This window comes from Papaver somniferum, chromosome 8 (assembly GCF_003573695.1).
Source record: "Papaver somniferum cultivar HN1 chromosome 8, ASM357369v1, whole genome shotgun sequence".
Taxonomy (NCBI): domain Eukaryota; kingdom Viridiplantae; phylum Streptophyta; class Magnoliopsida; order Ranunculales; family Papaveraceae; genus Papaver; species Papaver somniferum.
In genome coordinates this window covers 77,877,147-77,894,166 of record NC_039365.1, presented here as the reverse complement: position 1 = coordinate 77,894,166, position 17,020 = coordinate 77,877,147, and the positions used below count along the sequence as shown (strand labels likewise).

Sequence of the window (17,020 nt, the reverse complement as noted above, 5' to 3'; positions counted from 1 at the left end):
GCACATAACAACAACCTGAATAACTGGGGATCCTCTAAGTCAATCAGATTTGACTCACACAGCTGACCACAATGAAAGAGGTGGTTTTCCTTAAGAAAATGTGTCGACCCTAATATCCTAAAGTGATTAGGTTTAGTCTCAAAACTTAATAACCGACACATCTTAAAATCAAAAGTTCCCTCAGTTGGTTGAAAATTTTTTGGTGGGAAAACAAAGTCAATCTTGGTATCATAGCATGGGTTAACCACATCAACCAGAGGATGGGTTTCTAACAACTGAGCTTCTTTCTGGACATCATTAGGTTCGGGAAAACGTGTATGAAGATAATCTTGTAAGATGGTTGAGGCACAAATTTCAAGTCCTACAGGAGGGTACTTTCTAAGAGTTAAAGCACACAGAGAATGATAATCACCCCCAAACTTAGAGTTTTTTGTGTCTAGAAAGACTAGTCACAACTTCCCTAATTTCTAGGTCATCAGATTCCTGGAAATGGTCAATAGATTCTTCTAAGTTGGGTTCATCCTCACTCATTTCTACGAGTTTATCATCTTCTAAGACTAGTGTTTCTAAATTTCTAGACTCTAAAACAATATTCTCCGAATAAACTCGTTCCTCAAAACTATCATCGGCTTCGTAGACAGGAAATACTACATCATCTAAAACGGGGGTATCTCTAGTCAAATCCTCGTCCTTTTGAATAGGTGAATAATTAGTAAAATTATTTGGATTTGTACTAGAAACAATACTATCATTATAACGCTCAATCGGAGTAACAAAATCCTGATCACCATGCCTACATATTTCATGTTCTTCATCCCTCAGCATAATCATCACTATAATAACATGAAAATGATCGAACCTTATCAAAACAAGTAGTGTTACCAATTCTAACCTCGTCATCTTGATTATTTGAATAAAAACTATCCTTATTTTCGAGGGTGGTATTGGGAAAACTACACTGGAAATTAAGACTAGCAAGTTTTTCCACAATCGTATCTGTATTCTCAGTAAATTGCTTGAGGGTCTCTTCTAGAGATATCTTAGTTGACCGCTCTACGGACTCTTCTGGGAGAAGAATATTATAAGTATCTTTCATAAATAACTTATGTGCTGACTCATTGAAACTCTTGATAGACTCTTTTAGAAAAATAGAAGGATTGTTTTGCTCGTATGACCTGTGGGTATGTGGATAGTAATTGGGCTCACAATGGTATGGACCATAATCTTCAAAAGTTTCGCGTTCCCAATCACTATTCACACTATGGTCATAAAAAGGATAATGTCCAAGCTGCTCAGTCGGATACTCATTGTATTGGCTATTATAATACCAGTTCGACATCCTAACTGCAAGAGAATTCTAAACAAACACAAAGAAGGCTGACTCGACCACAACAAGCCTATTTTATCTAGCAAACAAAAAGCATGATATTCTTCATTACCCTCAGCACCCTTTATATACTCTCCAGAATCAAAAATACTCGCCAATAACTCCGAATAATCTTCATTACTCGATAATATTCTTCACTGCCAGTCACGGGATTTCTTCCCTTTTTACAGCTTCTCACGCGTCTGTATCCATCCAACATACTCTTAACAGACTCATACACGTCATAGAATAGGATATACATGCTCTGACCTCGTGCAATCTTTCCAAGAATAAAGAAAATCCCGAGAATAACTCATGGGGATATATGATGCTCTGTTTTCTTCCAATTGGTGATACAACCGTACTTTGACGAGTCTAAGAGGATTACCAGCCTGTTTGCGGTTAACAGGCCCAAACCAAGCTAAAACTTCGATTGAATTTCACCAGAAACTTTCCAAACCAAATCCAGAATATTTTTCCCGTGAACACGCAACTCTGTTTCCTTCTCACCGATTATCTGGTCCAACTGGATTGATTTTGAATATCACACCACGTTTGTTAAGCCCATATGAACAAATCCAATCAAATTCAGTCGTTTAGTCTCACTGAAATCGCAACCCTAATTTCGGCAGCTGAAGGTTGGGTTTTCCCGCCGGTTTTCATAATTCAAATGAAGAAGAAAGGGTATCCCCCTAACCAAATTGGGGGTGCGACTAGCAGCTGCCCAAATGAGGTGCCCCTTAGTAATTGAGGTTCCCTTTAACCAATGGTGAGAGTCCGAATAACACTTGTCCTCCAAGGGTGCCCCGGGCAACTTTTCGAGCCGAAATTTCCAAAAATATTTATTTCCAAAAAAATACCTACAAACACACAAAACACCATAATAAGGACGAAAACGAGTACTAAAAATACGAAACATTGAGGACAAATTAGACATATAAATACGTCTATCAAACATCCCCCCATGTGACATGATTGATGTCTCATGAATGTGGAGTCTGCAAGGGAGACGTGTATTTAATTGGTCAATTGTTGACTTGACTAGACAAGATTCTTAGCCTTGATGAGTCGAGCATAATGAGCGAATGTGGTATGCCCCTGAGACTCATGGATTGAAGATAATATGTCTGCTAATGAATTGAAGATAATATGTCTGCTCAGACGTTGAGTCTTGATGAATTGTGATATATCATTTTACCAGTTGAGGAAATAAAGATTATCTGATAATTTGGATTGACGCTCGTCCGATGAGATTGCTCGATCATGAACTTATTCTGATATGTTGAGCATTTGACAGGAAATCAGATGTTGTTGAGTTATGAAGTCCTGACAAAATAGAAATCAAAGTAATGATTCAATGTGAGTATTGAACGGCCGTCCGAACCATGTTGCTCAATCGAGCAAAAATGTTGGTAGCAGGGCGGAACACTAAATATAAATTAAAATATTGATTGCTGGATGAATATAAAGTTATCATTATTTTATCAAATTATCGTAAATTCGAAAACCCTAATTTTGGAGAACTCTGGATCCTGGATATGGAGAGTCGTCTTGTGGGTGAAGAATTATCGACCAATCAATGGGAATGAGAGCCGGCCATTGATGGTGAATGGACGTCCGAGCGTGCAGAAATATCCCTGAACGAGGATTCATTAATGGAGAATCATGAAAGATACGAATTATTATTATTAAAATAATAATGAAGAGACGTGGGATCGACTGGACATGATGGCCAAAGGACCGGCCAGATCCGGTCATGGTGGTGCATGGGCCACCATGACCCTCATACGTGCATTCATGAGAATTTTAGATGTTTTTGCTGCTCGTTTAAGCAATATTTCGGATTTCCAAAAGAGTTTGGTCTTGATTGAAACTCTCAATTTTGCTTGAATAAGCAAGTAGGACTTTGCTCATGCGACCAATGTTTTAGGAATATTAATATAATGATATTTCGCGTGAGAAGCCCGGACGATCGTGGGATCAGTTGACCTTTTTGTGTTTTTTTTGGAGATTTGAGCAATATTGGAGAATTATGGAAAAATTAGGTTTTTTGCTCAAACGAGGGAGTTTCAAGAGATGAGAGAAGAAAATAATAATAAAATAAGAAATTGGAGATACGTGGGACCGGCTGGCCGGTGGGTTCGGTCCCATGACGATCTTCCCTATTTTTTATTATTATTTTTCTAACTTGTGTGAAGGAATATGGAAAACTAGGAGTTTTGCTCAAACGATTAGGTTTGCTCAAACAAGAGAGTTTTCAAGAGATGAGGAAAAATAATAAAATAGGGTTAAAAAAATGGTGAGGCGTGGGACCGGCCACGGCGGCATGACCAGCCGGCCGGTGGGCTCGGTTCCTTGCACACCTCATATTTTAAAAAAAAACAATTAATTTCCTTTCTTATTTTGCATAGATCTCCATATTTCCCCGTTCGTCCATATTTTCGGTGCTCGTTCATGCATTATTGATAAGTACACGCGCACCATTTTCTCGGGGCTTACTCGATGGTGGCCTAATGCTCGTACATTGAATATTTATTAGTAACCCATATAATTCTGCTGGGAAAAGCCATGAGTCGAGGTAATGAAATATTATGATGAAAGTAAAATATTTTCTAGGAATTCAACTGATGAATTTTGCGACTAGAAATAATTAATTGATGGTTCTATACTAGCAGGCAATCTGTCTAGAAGCATTGTCGAGGTATGAGTTAGTGAAAGCGTCATACACATTCTGAAGGTCCACTCGAGATGAATCTGCGACTGGCATGAACAACTTATTTGACCTAATAAGATTTTTAAGGCAGCTCGATTAGCCTACTTTGGATAGCTATCAGGAGCGGAGCATGTTGTCTAGGAACGTTCTGATTGGCCAAAATAATAGAAGGGCAACGGGTGGTCATCATGGAGCTTACTCGGTCGAGTAAATCGAGAGCCAAACTAGTTAAATCGACCGGCCAAGTTGGATTGATCATTTTGCGACTGACTTGACCAAGATTTAAAACGTAAATAAGAAGCTCGACTAGTCTACTTTGGCCGACCATTGGAAGCGGAGCATGTAGACTACGAGCAATCTGATTGGACAGGGCAATAGGCGAGCAACAAGTAGTCACTATGTCACCTGATTGGCCGAGCATAGGAGGAGCTAGGCTAGATAAATTGACCGGCCAAGTTGGATGGTCATGATCGCTTTACGACTAACATGGACATCTAAGATCCAACTTTTAATAAAACCAAAGCAGCTCGACTAGCCTACTTTGGCCGGCTATTGGGAGCGGATCATGTAGGCTAGGAACGATATGATTGGTCGATTAAAAATCAAGGAGTTAGGTAGCTAATATGGGACACGCTCGGCCGACTAAAAGAGGCGCGAAGCATGTTAAATCGACCGGCAAAGTGGCGCGGTCATGCCCCTTTCCGCGACTGACCTAGTCAGTCTCAGTTTCCTTTTTATTTGATTTTCCCGACTTTGGCTAGGGTTTTATACCCACCGGCCACAAAAAAGATTAATTCCTAGCTTTCCTAGGTTTGGTCTCAAACAATAAGGATCGAGACATCGCGCTTGGTTCAATTTTAGGGCAAAAATAATTAATTTATGTCATCCAGCTGAGAGTATACATAAATGTCAGGTAAGTTTTAGGAGTTCAGCTAGGGAACGTAGCGCTAAAACATTTTGACAATTAATTATTGTGGGGAATATCCCAAAATGACAATTACGCCCTTCAGGTCAAATTTTGATAAAATGACCATTTTGCCCCTTGTATGTAAATTACTATTTTACACTGGTCTAAAAATTCACCCAAAATGACTGTTTTGCCCTTTGTCAAAAATCCACCATCAACAGATGGCTATGAAGCCAATTGCGGACAACTTCATAATGTCCTATGGCATATATACAGAACTACTCGAAGGGAAGCGATATGAATGTCTCCCTTCACACCTACGAGGTAAAAACGATCATACCCACCGAGATAATGATCGCAGCTAGATAACTTCAAAGAAATAGACCTACAAAGAATGGAAAATTATCATCGGAGGCTAGCATGAGAATATAACAAACATGTCCACGAGAGACATTTTGATCCAGGTGAGAAAGTTTACGAGAAATCCCTCCCTATCAACGAGATTCAGAAAAATACGCATCTAAATCGGAACGATCTTTCACGATCATCGAAAAGGCAGACAAAGAAGCATACAGATTGCTAAAACCAACCCCAATGGGAACAATTGGAACGTCCGTGAAACATAAAAAAAAGCTCAAAAAATATCACCCTTAGCACGAACTCAGGGAAATTATGAAAGTGGATCATGGGTCTCGACTTGTAAAGGTTATGAAACCTTCTTTTGAGATTAATAAAATATTGCCTTTTGAATATGCGTCATATTAGTTCAATTTTTATCTCTAATCTCTTTTCTTTGTTTACTTGCTTATTTCTTTTTTTGCTTTTTCTTTTATTGCGTTGCATATAGATTAGGATTGTTACAAAATTACTATATAAAATCCCATCAAGCTACGACAATGAGCCTAGATGAACTCGATAGACCATTAAGCACGGTAAGGTGCTAGCTACACCTCCGAATGGCGATAAAACCCATCTCACCATTCAACGATGAACGCTACCCTTAATATTGCTTAAACCCATAATTAGAGAAAGGAGAGCGATTCCTATTTTTTCTCAAAATATTCCACATATTTTCCGCGAAATATATATTTTCAATTGAAACGCAATTTTTTTTTACTCTCTACGACCATCTTCCTCTGCTTTCCTGTTCTACTTTTATTTGTATAACTCGACACCAAACAAAAAGAGGGAAACTAATGACATGTTATTTCTGTCTGCAATGTATTTTAGGGTTTTAAGGTTTGTTTGTTAATTGTGATTGTTCTTAACAAATTAACAATGTGAGATTAGTGCTATGTTCCTTGACCATTACATGCAGATATGATATTTGATTTAAAATAAGTGTTTCCGCAGATACCTATGCATCTCTCTGGAATCAGTAGACGAAATCCATGGAGCTCATCTTCCGAAATCTCTAAGGTAAAACCCTGATTCTATTATTATCTTTTCACGGTTTCTGCTTCTTTGATTCTGCGAAAAAATGTTGTATAAATATGGAAAAAAACATGTCTTGTTGTGTTTTCGTGGTGCAGTTGAAAGAAGAAGCATCGAATATAACTAGGGCCTCAGTTGAGGTTTACTAAGGTAAGATCAATTTTTAGCTGGAAACTAATGAGAGATCATTTAGCACAACTAACTATGATTTGAGTACCTCTATTTGTGTGATGATATGTTAATTAAAAAGCTAATAACAATTTATTCATTTTGTATATTGGAGATAAACTTTCGATATAATAAAATGAAGAGTTGTGGACACTAATGCCTCAAATAACACCCTATGGAGATAGGAGGAATGCTTTAACTCGGTGTACACTTTACTTCAAATGCCTCTTTTACTTGCCAATTGTTGAAGGCTAACATGTCCTCACTATGAAGATTGAATCCAAGTAGTGTCAACTTTTTATGTTACCTTCGTAATTGTTTGAATCCCATTACGTTGTACTGACAGACGTATACTTTTCTTAATATATAAGAATAATAATGTGGTCATATATTTGTTCATGTTCCTGCATTTCGTAATTCGTGCCATTTTTGTTTCATGTTTTCCATATCTTAGATAATAATTAACACGAATAGTGGTCACCAAACTGTAGATCCATGAGAAAATCTCTATCGAACTGCATGAATAGAAGAAACTATTTTAAGTCTCAATTACTTATTGAATCGTTTTGTGAACATAATTTTGAGTTTTGGAACGATATGATTTGCGTGAAGCACTGAAGGGTAACATCGTATTGTTAAATGCTTGGGTCTTGATGATTCTTCTGCTACCTCATCTGTAGATTCTTCTCTACCCAATGCAACTATTTCCCTCTTTATACCAACTTTAATTACAATTATTTGCAAAAAAATAATATTTAGTGGCTACGTGATGAAATCTTACTGCGCATGGATAAAATGATGCATTATCTAACTTTAGAAATGTCAATGTCATTTACAGGAAAATAATGGTGAAGGGGAAAAAGAGACAAAATCCAACAGATGACATAAACTCTTAACTGAACTCTATGAAGGGCAGCTAAGATTTGGGTATGGAAGGAGTTGACTGAATGGGGCTGTTCGATAGATATAAACCATTTGGTCGGTTTTATATTGTATCAGGTTATGATATTTCTAAGCATATAGAGCATTAGAGCTTAAACAGACAACAAACTCTTTTCAATATGAACACCCGTTTGTGGGCCTTCATTGTAGGACACTTTATGTGGGCCTCTGCACATCTCTCTTTAACACGTGGATCGAGTTGTTGTATGGGCGGCCATTGGGCCCTCTCGCATACGGGCCTAATTTTGATACCAAATTATATGACGGCTGTTTTTAGGCATACCCAAAAATTTCTGGGCATACAGAATTATTTTCCCATCTAGGATGACTTGATAAGGGGTAACTAATGGTAGTGTATTTACTTATATACCCTTAAACAGTTTAAATTACTAATATATCCTTATCCTTAAAAAAATAATTAAAATCAAAATCAGTTTCATATCATATACATCTCTTCTTCTTCCTTTTGCTCAACCCTCTCAACTGATTGAAAAAAAAACTCCTAAAATGGAATTAGAAGGTATTTATCACAAATCCATCTCTTATTTTATTGTTTATGATTGATTGAATAGGTTTAATTTAGAAAAAACTAGAGCTTTTTGTGGTTACAGAAAAAAGTTCGGCTGATTAGGGAGATGAATTATGAGCCGAACTGTTCATTGTTCTTCGTTCAGAAAGTGTTTATGAACAGTTCGGCTCATACGACTTTCATTATATAATCCGAATCATTAACAATTTTTATTCCAGAACTCTCGACAATATGTTCGACTTACAATGAAAATTTCATATAAGCCGAACCAGTGTCTAACAAATGGGTTGGAAGTGGAAAATATATGTTCGGCTCATATGATTTTCATTATATAAGCCGAACCAATAACAGTTTTTATTCCAGAACTCTTAGGAATAGGTTCGGCTTACAATGAAAATTTCATATAAGCCGAACCATTTTCTAACAAATGGGTTGGAAGTGGAAAATACATGTTCGGCTCATACGATTTTCATTATATAAGCCGAACCATTAACAATTTTTATTCCAGAACTCTCAGCAATAGGTTCGGCTTATAATGAAAATTTCATATAAGCCGAACTATTGTCTAACAAATGGGTTGGAAGTGGAAAATATATGTTCGGCTCATATCTAAACAATTTCAGTAAGCCGAACTGCTCATCAAGGGGTTGGTTCGGCTCATAGATGTAAGCCGAACCTCTTCCAGGTTCGCCAAACCTCAATGAAAAATAAAAACTTTTGATATTTTCGAGCTATAAAAGTGAGATTAAGCATAGTATAGAAGTGTATGTGTGTATTAGAAGCATTGGGTTCCTCATCAATGTCTTCATCATATGGATTTGGCTCATAAAACGCATCATATTGAGTTTGTGTTTGAGTTTGAGTTTGTGTAAAATCATTCTCATAAAGAAATCAGCCATTTGGGAATCATTGTTGTAGTTGATGTGTATTTTCCTAGGTTTTTTAGATGAATAATGACCCTCCTCATCCTCCATTGAATCAACAAATAAAATTTCTCACTTTCTCCTTCTCCTTCACTTTCTCAATAAAAATCTTTTTCCCCCAAAATTTTTCATCTAACAAAAATAAACCTTATAATTCTGAAAATTATCTTAATCACTAAACAAAAATTTTAATCACTAATCCAGATTATTAACACTAATATATAAAAGGGCAGATTTGTCATTATAAAAAAATTTGGTTAAGGGGCTTTCTGATTTTGTTATTTGACATCCCCTTTGATTTTCATTTGGTACGCCTAGAAAGAAATGGGTATGCCTAAAAACAGCCCTCAATTATATTGTTCTAACACGTGGACCTTCATTGTAGGGCACTTTCTATGGGCCTATCTAACACGTGGACCTTTGTTGTAGGGGACAATGGGCCACCAGAATTACCTTTCTTGGGCCTTTAACATATCTCTCTCTAACACGTGGACCGAGTTGTATGGGTGGCCGTTGGGCCAACTCGCATGAGTATGGCTCTGATACCAAGTTAGATAGACTGTGGGAAACCAACTCAAAACCAATTCCTATGAAAAACGATATTAGCAATGTGGACTATTATCCTTCACAGAAATATTTAAAATATTATCAACCTAAGTGAGAGCAGAATCAGCAGATTGAATGAGAGGTCTTTATGTTGTTCTACAGAAGGTTTATAATTATAATCAATGAGAGAACTCTTTTCCATTAAAATAGACAGATGATTTACAAATAGAAATACAAGCTGTATATGAATATCAGATTATTACACGCTAGATATAAACCACACCTTGAGTGAACCCAAAAAGTTACATCCATAAGACAGGCTCATACAAATACGATGGGGAAAAAAGAGTAGAAATTCACAAATAACTACACTTACAAAACCAGTCAGATGGAGTTTTGAGGAGGAACTGGGATATGCTGATTATCAAGGCAATTAACTTGCCAGTTCGGTCACTTTGCTCACTGGAGCTATATCCCGCTTTTCGACATATGCAGAAGGAAACCATCCTGCTTTACCCATGTGCTCTCCTTCAGACCATCCGTGTGGAGTGACCTATTTACCAACACATGAAAAGAAAATGATACCAGCAAGAAGCTTCTAAAAAAGTAAACATAATTCTGGGGAAAGTTGATGCAATTGAAAGAAAGAAACACAGACTGACATATAAATTAAGAAAGCAAGAAGCAGCGAAAAACTGCTTTGTCAGTTGTAAAGTGCAATCCACGTTTCCCAAGGGATAAAAAGATGTGATATATTCTGCTTCATACGTGATCCAAAGACAGAATTTTAATGCTTTGAGAGATTGTACTGCCTGCGCATGATATCTAGGCCAACAACCCCATCGATTCATTCAGGTTACCAACCCGGACTCTTGACCATCTCTACTCTATAGCTCAAATTGACTATGGAATCCGAAAAATTGATTAATCACAGGAGGGTTGGTTTATGGAATTAGGTGCTGGAGGCTTATATTGGGGACAGTAAGTACCCGGCGAACCACAATGTAGTCACCAACACAGAGACCAAGTTCTCCATCTGCTTGAGCATCAAATGGATGTATAACCTGCATGAATTTCAAAATACAGTTAAAACGAGCCTCGTGGTTACATCAAACTGAAGAAGTTCCTTTTCCCGTACAGATTACGATTCTCTTAAAATTGAGCAATCCATACTTCTGCTATGAAACTGGTGCTGCTGTGAATACCAGGCTCGACATCATCAAATTTATCAGAGTTACTATCTGCAGGTGCAGGTGGAACATATACATCAGTCGTAGCTGGAGCTGGTTCTGATGCAGTCTCGATCTGCTGCTTCGATATGATCATCTGTTATCAGGAGCAAAAACTTGAAGCAAATGGTACATGTTAACAGCACCAAGATACGAGGGACGAAGGAAGAAGGAATACAGCACCTCCGCGTAGAGCTGCTCTAAACTGTCAACAGCACTACGATGATAAGACCTTTCAGCATTTACCTGAGGTCAATAACACCTAGTTCAATTCGTTTAAATTTCAATAATTTTGTGGTTTTCTTTTGTTTGTATTTTTTTTTTTGGAGGACATGCTTAAAAGAATTGGTTACCAGCATAAAAATGCAATACCATAGTGAGAATCCTTTGAAAAGTAAGCCGTTGTTGCTGATCTTCAACTGAAAGCATAGCAGCCGTTGCTTCCTTTCCCAGTGCCATCATAGTAGATTTCAGCTCCTCTAATTTCATCTCAGCATTTTTTAGCTTTATAGCATTAACCTCTGATGTAGATCCAGCCTCCACGGATTTTAGTTGGCGTCTCCTGACCTCTGCTGCCTGCATTCACTACATATTGACTAGGCTTCATCTCTTTTACGTCCAAAACAATACATTTGCTAACAGATAGTACCTGAGCGTCCACCTCCTGGCGGATTCTGTCATACCGGTGAGTCAAATGTCGAGCATCGTCTAAAGGAGCTCCAACTATTGACGCCCGTAGTGGCTCTGAAACCTAGACGAGAATATATAACTTATCAAGACTGAAATAAATTAGGAAAGGAAATAGCCCAAGAATATGAGTGGTGGAATAACACAATGAAATGCAAAGGAATTAGGGAACAGAAAAAACAATGTGTATGATAGATTTACAGAACAGTTCCATAAGCTTCATAATATATTTTATCACTTCATTGCTGCATATGAAGAGGCAGAAAGAGTATCGCTTTTACGGAAAACTTCATGAGAATGAAGGACCTTCACTACTCCGAGTAACATATTTTAGGGGTAGCTCAAAGAACAATGCAAAGAAGTTTCTCTGTAACATTAAATGGGGATTCATAAAACCAAATAATAAGCACACAGCAGGACTATTTATCCAAAAGACTTCTGATGGAGGATGAATTTTAGAATGAAGTGTTAAGTCTTGAATATCAATGTAATGCTTTTCAAACAATGAAAACGGTAAGGACATAACCTGAGAATCAAGAATCTTAACAAAATTCTCCATCTCTTCCTCCATTGACTTGTGTGAGGCACCAAACTCAAATGCTGCATTTGCAAGAGCATTAGAGCTTTGATTCTCATTCCCATATCTGCAACAATCTTCGGCTAGCTTTTTTACTACAAATCCCAAAAATAACATCATTTAGTGCCTCAGCGTAGCTGAGAATGGACAGGAGATGGTGGCATTCGACATGCCAGAAAAGAAACGAGAGCTTCAATTTGACACAAACAACTAATAGTAAATGGAAAAAGAAGCCGCACCTAATTCCAATTGTTTCGTGCTGATAGAAACAAAACTTTCGACATTTCGAACTATGTTCCTCTGAAAATGCTGCATAGTATAACATACCATCATAATGTCAGGGTGATTGTGTTCTCTTAGAATATTGTTGCTTACTATCATGCTGCGGGTGGTTATTTATTTTTTTTAAACGGCACCAAATTGGAAACTTAGAAATAACAAATATTATACAAAACGGGTTGATAAGGTCAAACCTTTGCGACTCTGGTAGAGTTGTAAAGATGTTGAAGTTGTTCGTGGCATTCAATTTCAGCTTCATCAGCAATACCAAAATCACTAGCAAAATGCCCTAATTGCCTCAAGACTGCCTGTCAAAGTAAAGAGAAAGTATTAGAGTACTCATTTTAATATGTGCGCAGTTTCCGAAATATCTTCCCAGCTCATAACCATGTAACACACAATTGTAAACGATATACAGTTAATAGTAATCCTTTTCCAACTATTTTCCTGAACACCAATCATGACCCTACCAACTAATCCAAAATCCTTTGGTTGCTAAAGATAAGTAAAAATGAAACGATAATTTAATGATAAAGATTATACCTTTTAATTTTTGAGTAAGAAAAGGAACAATACCACAAAATTGACAAACTTAAGGACTCAAATTGAACAATCAAAATCATTTTAATTATAGAAAATGCTCTCGAAGTCAAAATTCTAGGTTGTAATGTACTAAACAAACGAGTACTACACATCCCATAAAACAACACAACAGAAGAGAATGGAATAAACCAGAATTACCTGTTGTTGTCTTGCTACTTGTTCTCTCAGTTTACTTGCTTGCTTTCTAATTGATTCCATAGAAACAATACAAAACAAAACAAGAGGAAAGTCTCTCCTAGTTGATCAATCAATAGAAGAAGAACAGAAAATCTTGAATTTCAGGTTAAACTTTCCGTAAGTTGTGATAGTAAAATTTAATTAAGAGAACAGAAAATCGATTGTCTCACTGATTTTAGGTTGTTTAGAGAGAGAGGGGATGAATGATTTCGCGTAAGGATCAAATAACAGCGAAGCAATTGGGAGAGAGAGAGAGAGAGAGAGAGAGAGAGAGAGAGAGAGAGAGAGAGAGAGTGTGTGAAAAAGTAAAAACTGTCTGAACTTGTTCAGTGTCGGAAGAATATGTCGAATATATAGTTATGGTTTGATTAGCTTTACACCGGTCCAGCCCTATAATGCTGGATTGGCGATTCAGTTATTTTGACACCTAAACAACTCCTACTCCCTAAAGTTTTTTTTTTTTTTTTTTTTTTTTTTTTTTTGCAGTACGAAAGGAGATTTATTAATGAATTGTTCATCCTTGTGGATACAATGGGCTATCCAAGCAGGGTAATATGAAAGGCATTTTCAAAGTTTGAGTAACAAAAATACCAAGTTTTCCTAATAGCATTTGGATACAATTTTGCTTTTGTCTTCCGTTTCTCCAAGGCACGTGACACATGGTTAATATCTTATATCTCTTTGCATATAAGTGCATTGCCAACTATTAAAAGAAGATAAAAATTTTAGAACATCCATGATGATGTTCCTAGTTGTCCATTTTATTGTTTTAAAGTTTCCATTCACGGTGTTGATGACATTTTGGAATCTGAATCAAGTAGTTGAGATCAGCCAGACATGAGTTGTGTCTGGCCTTGGTGTAACTTTTAGTCGTTTTCATATATAATCAAAAGCAAGATCATTACCACAAATTGAGGGGCGGATGGTTAGATTTCATTGACGCATACGCACAACTACCTAATGCGGTGGTAAAGCGCGTCCGAGTATATTCTTGGTCCCGTTCTATTATACCATAGAGACTTAATGTGTTTAGGTAGATATTGAACGTTTTTGGGGTACTACAAGGGTATTTCAAAGATTTCGAAATCGGCAAGTCTTTTTTCTTAATTTTTTTTATTTTTCACATGCATTTAAGAATGTAACAAATTCTAATGTGTAAATATTGTTAAAGGTATTACACTGCTAGATTTGTACATACTTACTGAAATACCATGTGAGAAAAATATGCTTTTATTCAACCAAATAAAGTTTTGTCATGAAAACAAATGAGAACGTCTTCAATCATATATGAATAGTACTGAATCGCTAAAAAATCATCTAAAATTGGAATGATTTTTTACCTCACAAACGAGGCTGGACGAACCGAAATGATTTTGAAAAAATCGAAAGAGTATTTCTATTATGAGTACTTGGCTAATGTGTTTTTTAACCAACGCTAGCACTTCTGCGAAAGTTGGATGGCTCAAATTGTTTGAAGATTTGAACACGACGCTACATCTTGATTGGGAGTCTACAATTTTAGCGAAACTATACGTAGCCATCTATACGTGTTCTAGTACAGGAAAAATTCAACGATTGTTAGGAAGGGAAACTATGGAGGTAACTATCACAACTCATTTGTGTTGCATGTTTTTAGTTTTCTGATAAAATGGTAACGTATATAAAATCGATGAATTTAATTTCAGTATTTGTGGTATACTTATTTCTATATTGTTGCACCACTTCTATTTAACTACGATAATTTTTTTACAATCATGATGCTAGAACACTGCTCGGTTGAACTCACAATTGTTGTTATCTCAAGCTTGTTGTGAATGTAAGTTTCACAAAACTATATAGATTTTTAGTCTATTAAAGTCAAGTCTCAGACTTGGTATAGAAGTTGGTAGATGAGTGTCCGACATCACTGAATAACCCTCGAAGACTGAAGATCGATAAAGAAATTTGGAGAACTTCATCAACAAAAAGGCATGTGAAGACTGAACCATTCTATTTACTCGCTTGCATTACCATTCTATCTTTGTGAGACTATGTCATATGAATTCTAGTAGAACTATGTCATCTTGATTGGACCAATGATATAATTATCATTAGTCCTTAGGAATTTTAGTTCAACATAATTTATTATTCGAGAACTATTTTTGTGTCATATGGATCATTTGAAATTTGCCCAAGCAATGATAATTATATCTACGACAAATGGGAATGTTTCAACATCAAAAGAGTGTTTTTGAGAACTACTGGTATTTGGAATCATGGTAGGTTGGTGAACCATTTCGTGAACCATGGATATCTAATGTTCAGAATATAGGTAGGTTCACGAACCCAGCTCGCGAACCGTAGAGTTCTGAATGGGACAGTTCACGAACTGTGGTGATATGAATTTTTAAAATAACCAACGATTCACGAATCCAGTTCACGAACCGTAGACATCTGAGTTCCGAAATAACTGAACGGTTCACGAATCGTAGCGCTCGCAATTCACGAATTGGCTAACGGTTCACGAACAATTTCACAAACTGTCCTAGTACGTATTAGAAGATGCTCAAAATATTATTTTTTTAAATATGTTTAGCATTGCTATGACTCTCATAAATATCTCCAAGGCATCCATGATCATTAAAACACCTGGTATATGTGCATCATGATTCAAGTCTCAAGTGTTTAAATGAACATTGCTTACTAGTTCGATAGGCATATTTTCCAAAAACTATCATTGTACACGGTTCTGGTGCCCTAACCACTATGTATATTCTTCTATGTGATTTCAAGACAAACTTCTCACATGCTTACTTGAAACCCTAGCTAGAGTTTCATCTAAACAGATAAAGTGTTTGCTTGAATCTCAAGTTATCTTAGCTTGAATTTCTAAGCAACCCTCAATCTTGAAAATATATAAATAGAGACATTTATTCAAGTTGGAAATTCAATCCCTAACACTTATGTGTCCTAGTTGGTTGCTAGAGACGTCCTCTATTGACCTAGGTTTCCTTTGAGAAACATAATTAGGTCTACGACTGAAAGAATGCACTTAGGGATTCGTGAAGCCAGGTTCGACTGTCTTTGAAAAAGCGGGGGATCTAACAACCACACCCAATATTTCATTTAGGCAATATGTATGGACTAACTCCAATATATTTCCAAGAGAATCAACTAGACAGTCAGACTCAATCAAGGAAAATATATTCAAGAGTTATATCTCAATTTCTCAAATAAATCTACAATCGAGCAGATGGAAATTTGTGAGCCGGATTAATATGAGAAATAACTTGGATGGTACCAAAGAACAATATCTAAGCATCAATCAATTTCAATCAACAACCAAAGGTTGGATTCACCAATTGATTAAACTACGCACAACCTGTGATATTTCAAGTATATAAAAATATAATGAGGAAAAGGAATAACACAGACACCAGAAGCTTTGTTAACGAGGAAACTGAAAATGCAGAAAAACCTCGGGACCTAGTCCAGATTTGAACACCACACTGTATTAAGCCGCTACAGACTCTAGCCTACTACAAGTTAACTTCGGACTGGAATGTAGTTGAGCCTTACCAATATCACACTAATTAAGGTACAGTCGCGTTCCCTGCGCCTCTGAATCCCAGTAAGACTCTACGCACTTGATTCCCTTAGCTGATCTCACCCACAACTAAGAGTTGCTACGACCCAAAGTCAAAGACTTGATAAACAAACATGTCTCACACAGAAAATTCTATTGAATAGATAAATCTGTCTCCCACAGAAATACCTACGATTTTTCGTTTCGTCTTTTGATAAATCAAGGTAAACAAGAACCAACTGATACACCAGACTTATATTCCCGAAGAACGGCCTAGTAATATACCTCACAATAATCTTAATTATATGGTAGCGGAACTAAATATTGTGGAAACATAAAGAATGAGACGAAAAGCTTTGTGATTACTTTTTATCT

At 36.7% G+C, this 17,020-nt stretch overlaps 1 protein-coding gene across 2 annotated transcripts; it reads right to left on the bottom strand.

The window, feature by feature from the left end:
• Positions 1-9,699: 9,699 nt before the first annotated feature.
• Positions 9,700-13,466, bottom strand: LOC113301675 (SH3 domain-containing protein 2-like). 2 transcript variants are annotated; one of them, XM_026550461.1, is made up of 10 exons: positions 13,042-13,460; positions 12,495-12,608; positions 12,261-12,330; positions 11,971-12,116; positions 11,407-11,508; positions 11,130-11,333; positions 10,941-11,003; positions 10,702-10,854; positions 10,518-10,592; positions 9,700-10,081 (listed from the first exon to the last, which is right to left on the bottom strand). In XM_026550461.1, the coding sequence occupies exons 1-10, from the start codon at positions 13,099-13,101 to the stop codon at positions 9,962-9,964; spliced, it is 1,107 nt and encodes a 368-aa protein (XP_026406246.1). In that variant the 5' UTR covers positions 13,102-13,460; the 3' UTR covers positions 9,700-9,961. The 2 variants fall into 2 exon arrangements, 1 of the variants encoding a protein (XP_026406246.1); XR_003336432.1 differs by having other exon boundaries at positions 9,702-10,081; positions 10,191-10,592; positions 13,042-13,466.
• Between the last annotated feature and the right edge of the window lie 3,554 nt (positions 13,467-17,020).

Bases quoted from the DNA above. Each gene is read 5' to 3' on its own strand.
- LOC113301675 (XM_026550461.1), bottom strand. From the start codon at position 13,101: ATGGAATCAATTAGAAAGCAAGCAAGTAAACTGAGAGAACAAGTAGCA. The intron at 12,117-12,260 runs GTGCGGCTTCTT...TGGGATTTGTAG, and splicing joins CACGAAACAATTGGAATTAG to TAAAAAAGCTAGCCGAAGAT. The intron at 11,509-11,970 runs GTTATGTCCTTA...ATTCTCGTCTAG, and splicing joins TTAAGATTCTTGATTCTCAG to GTTTCAGAGCCACTACGGGC.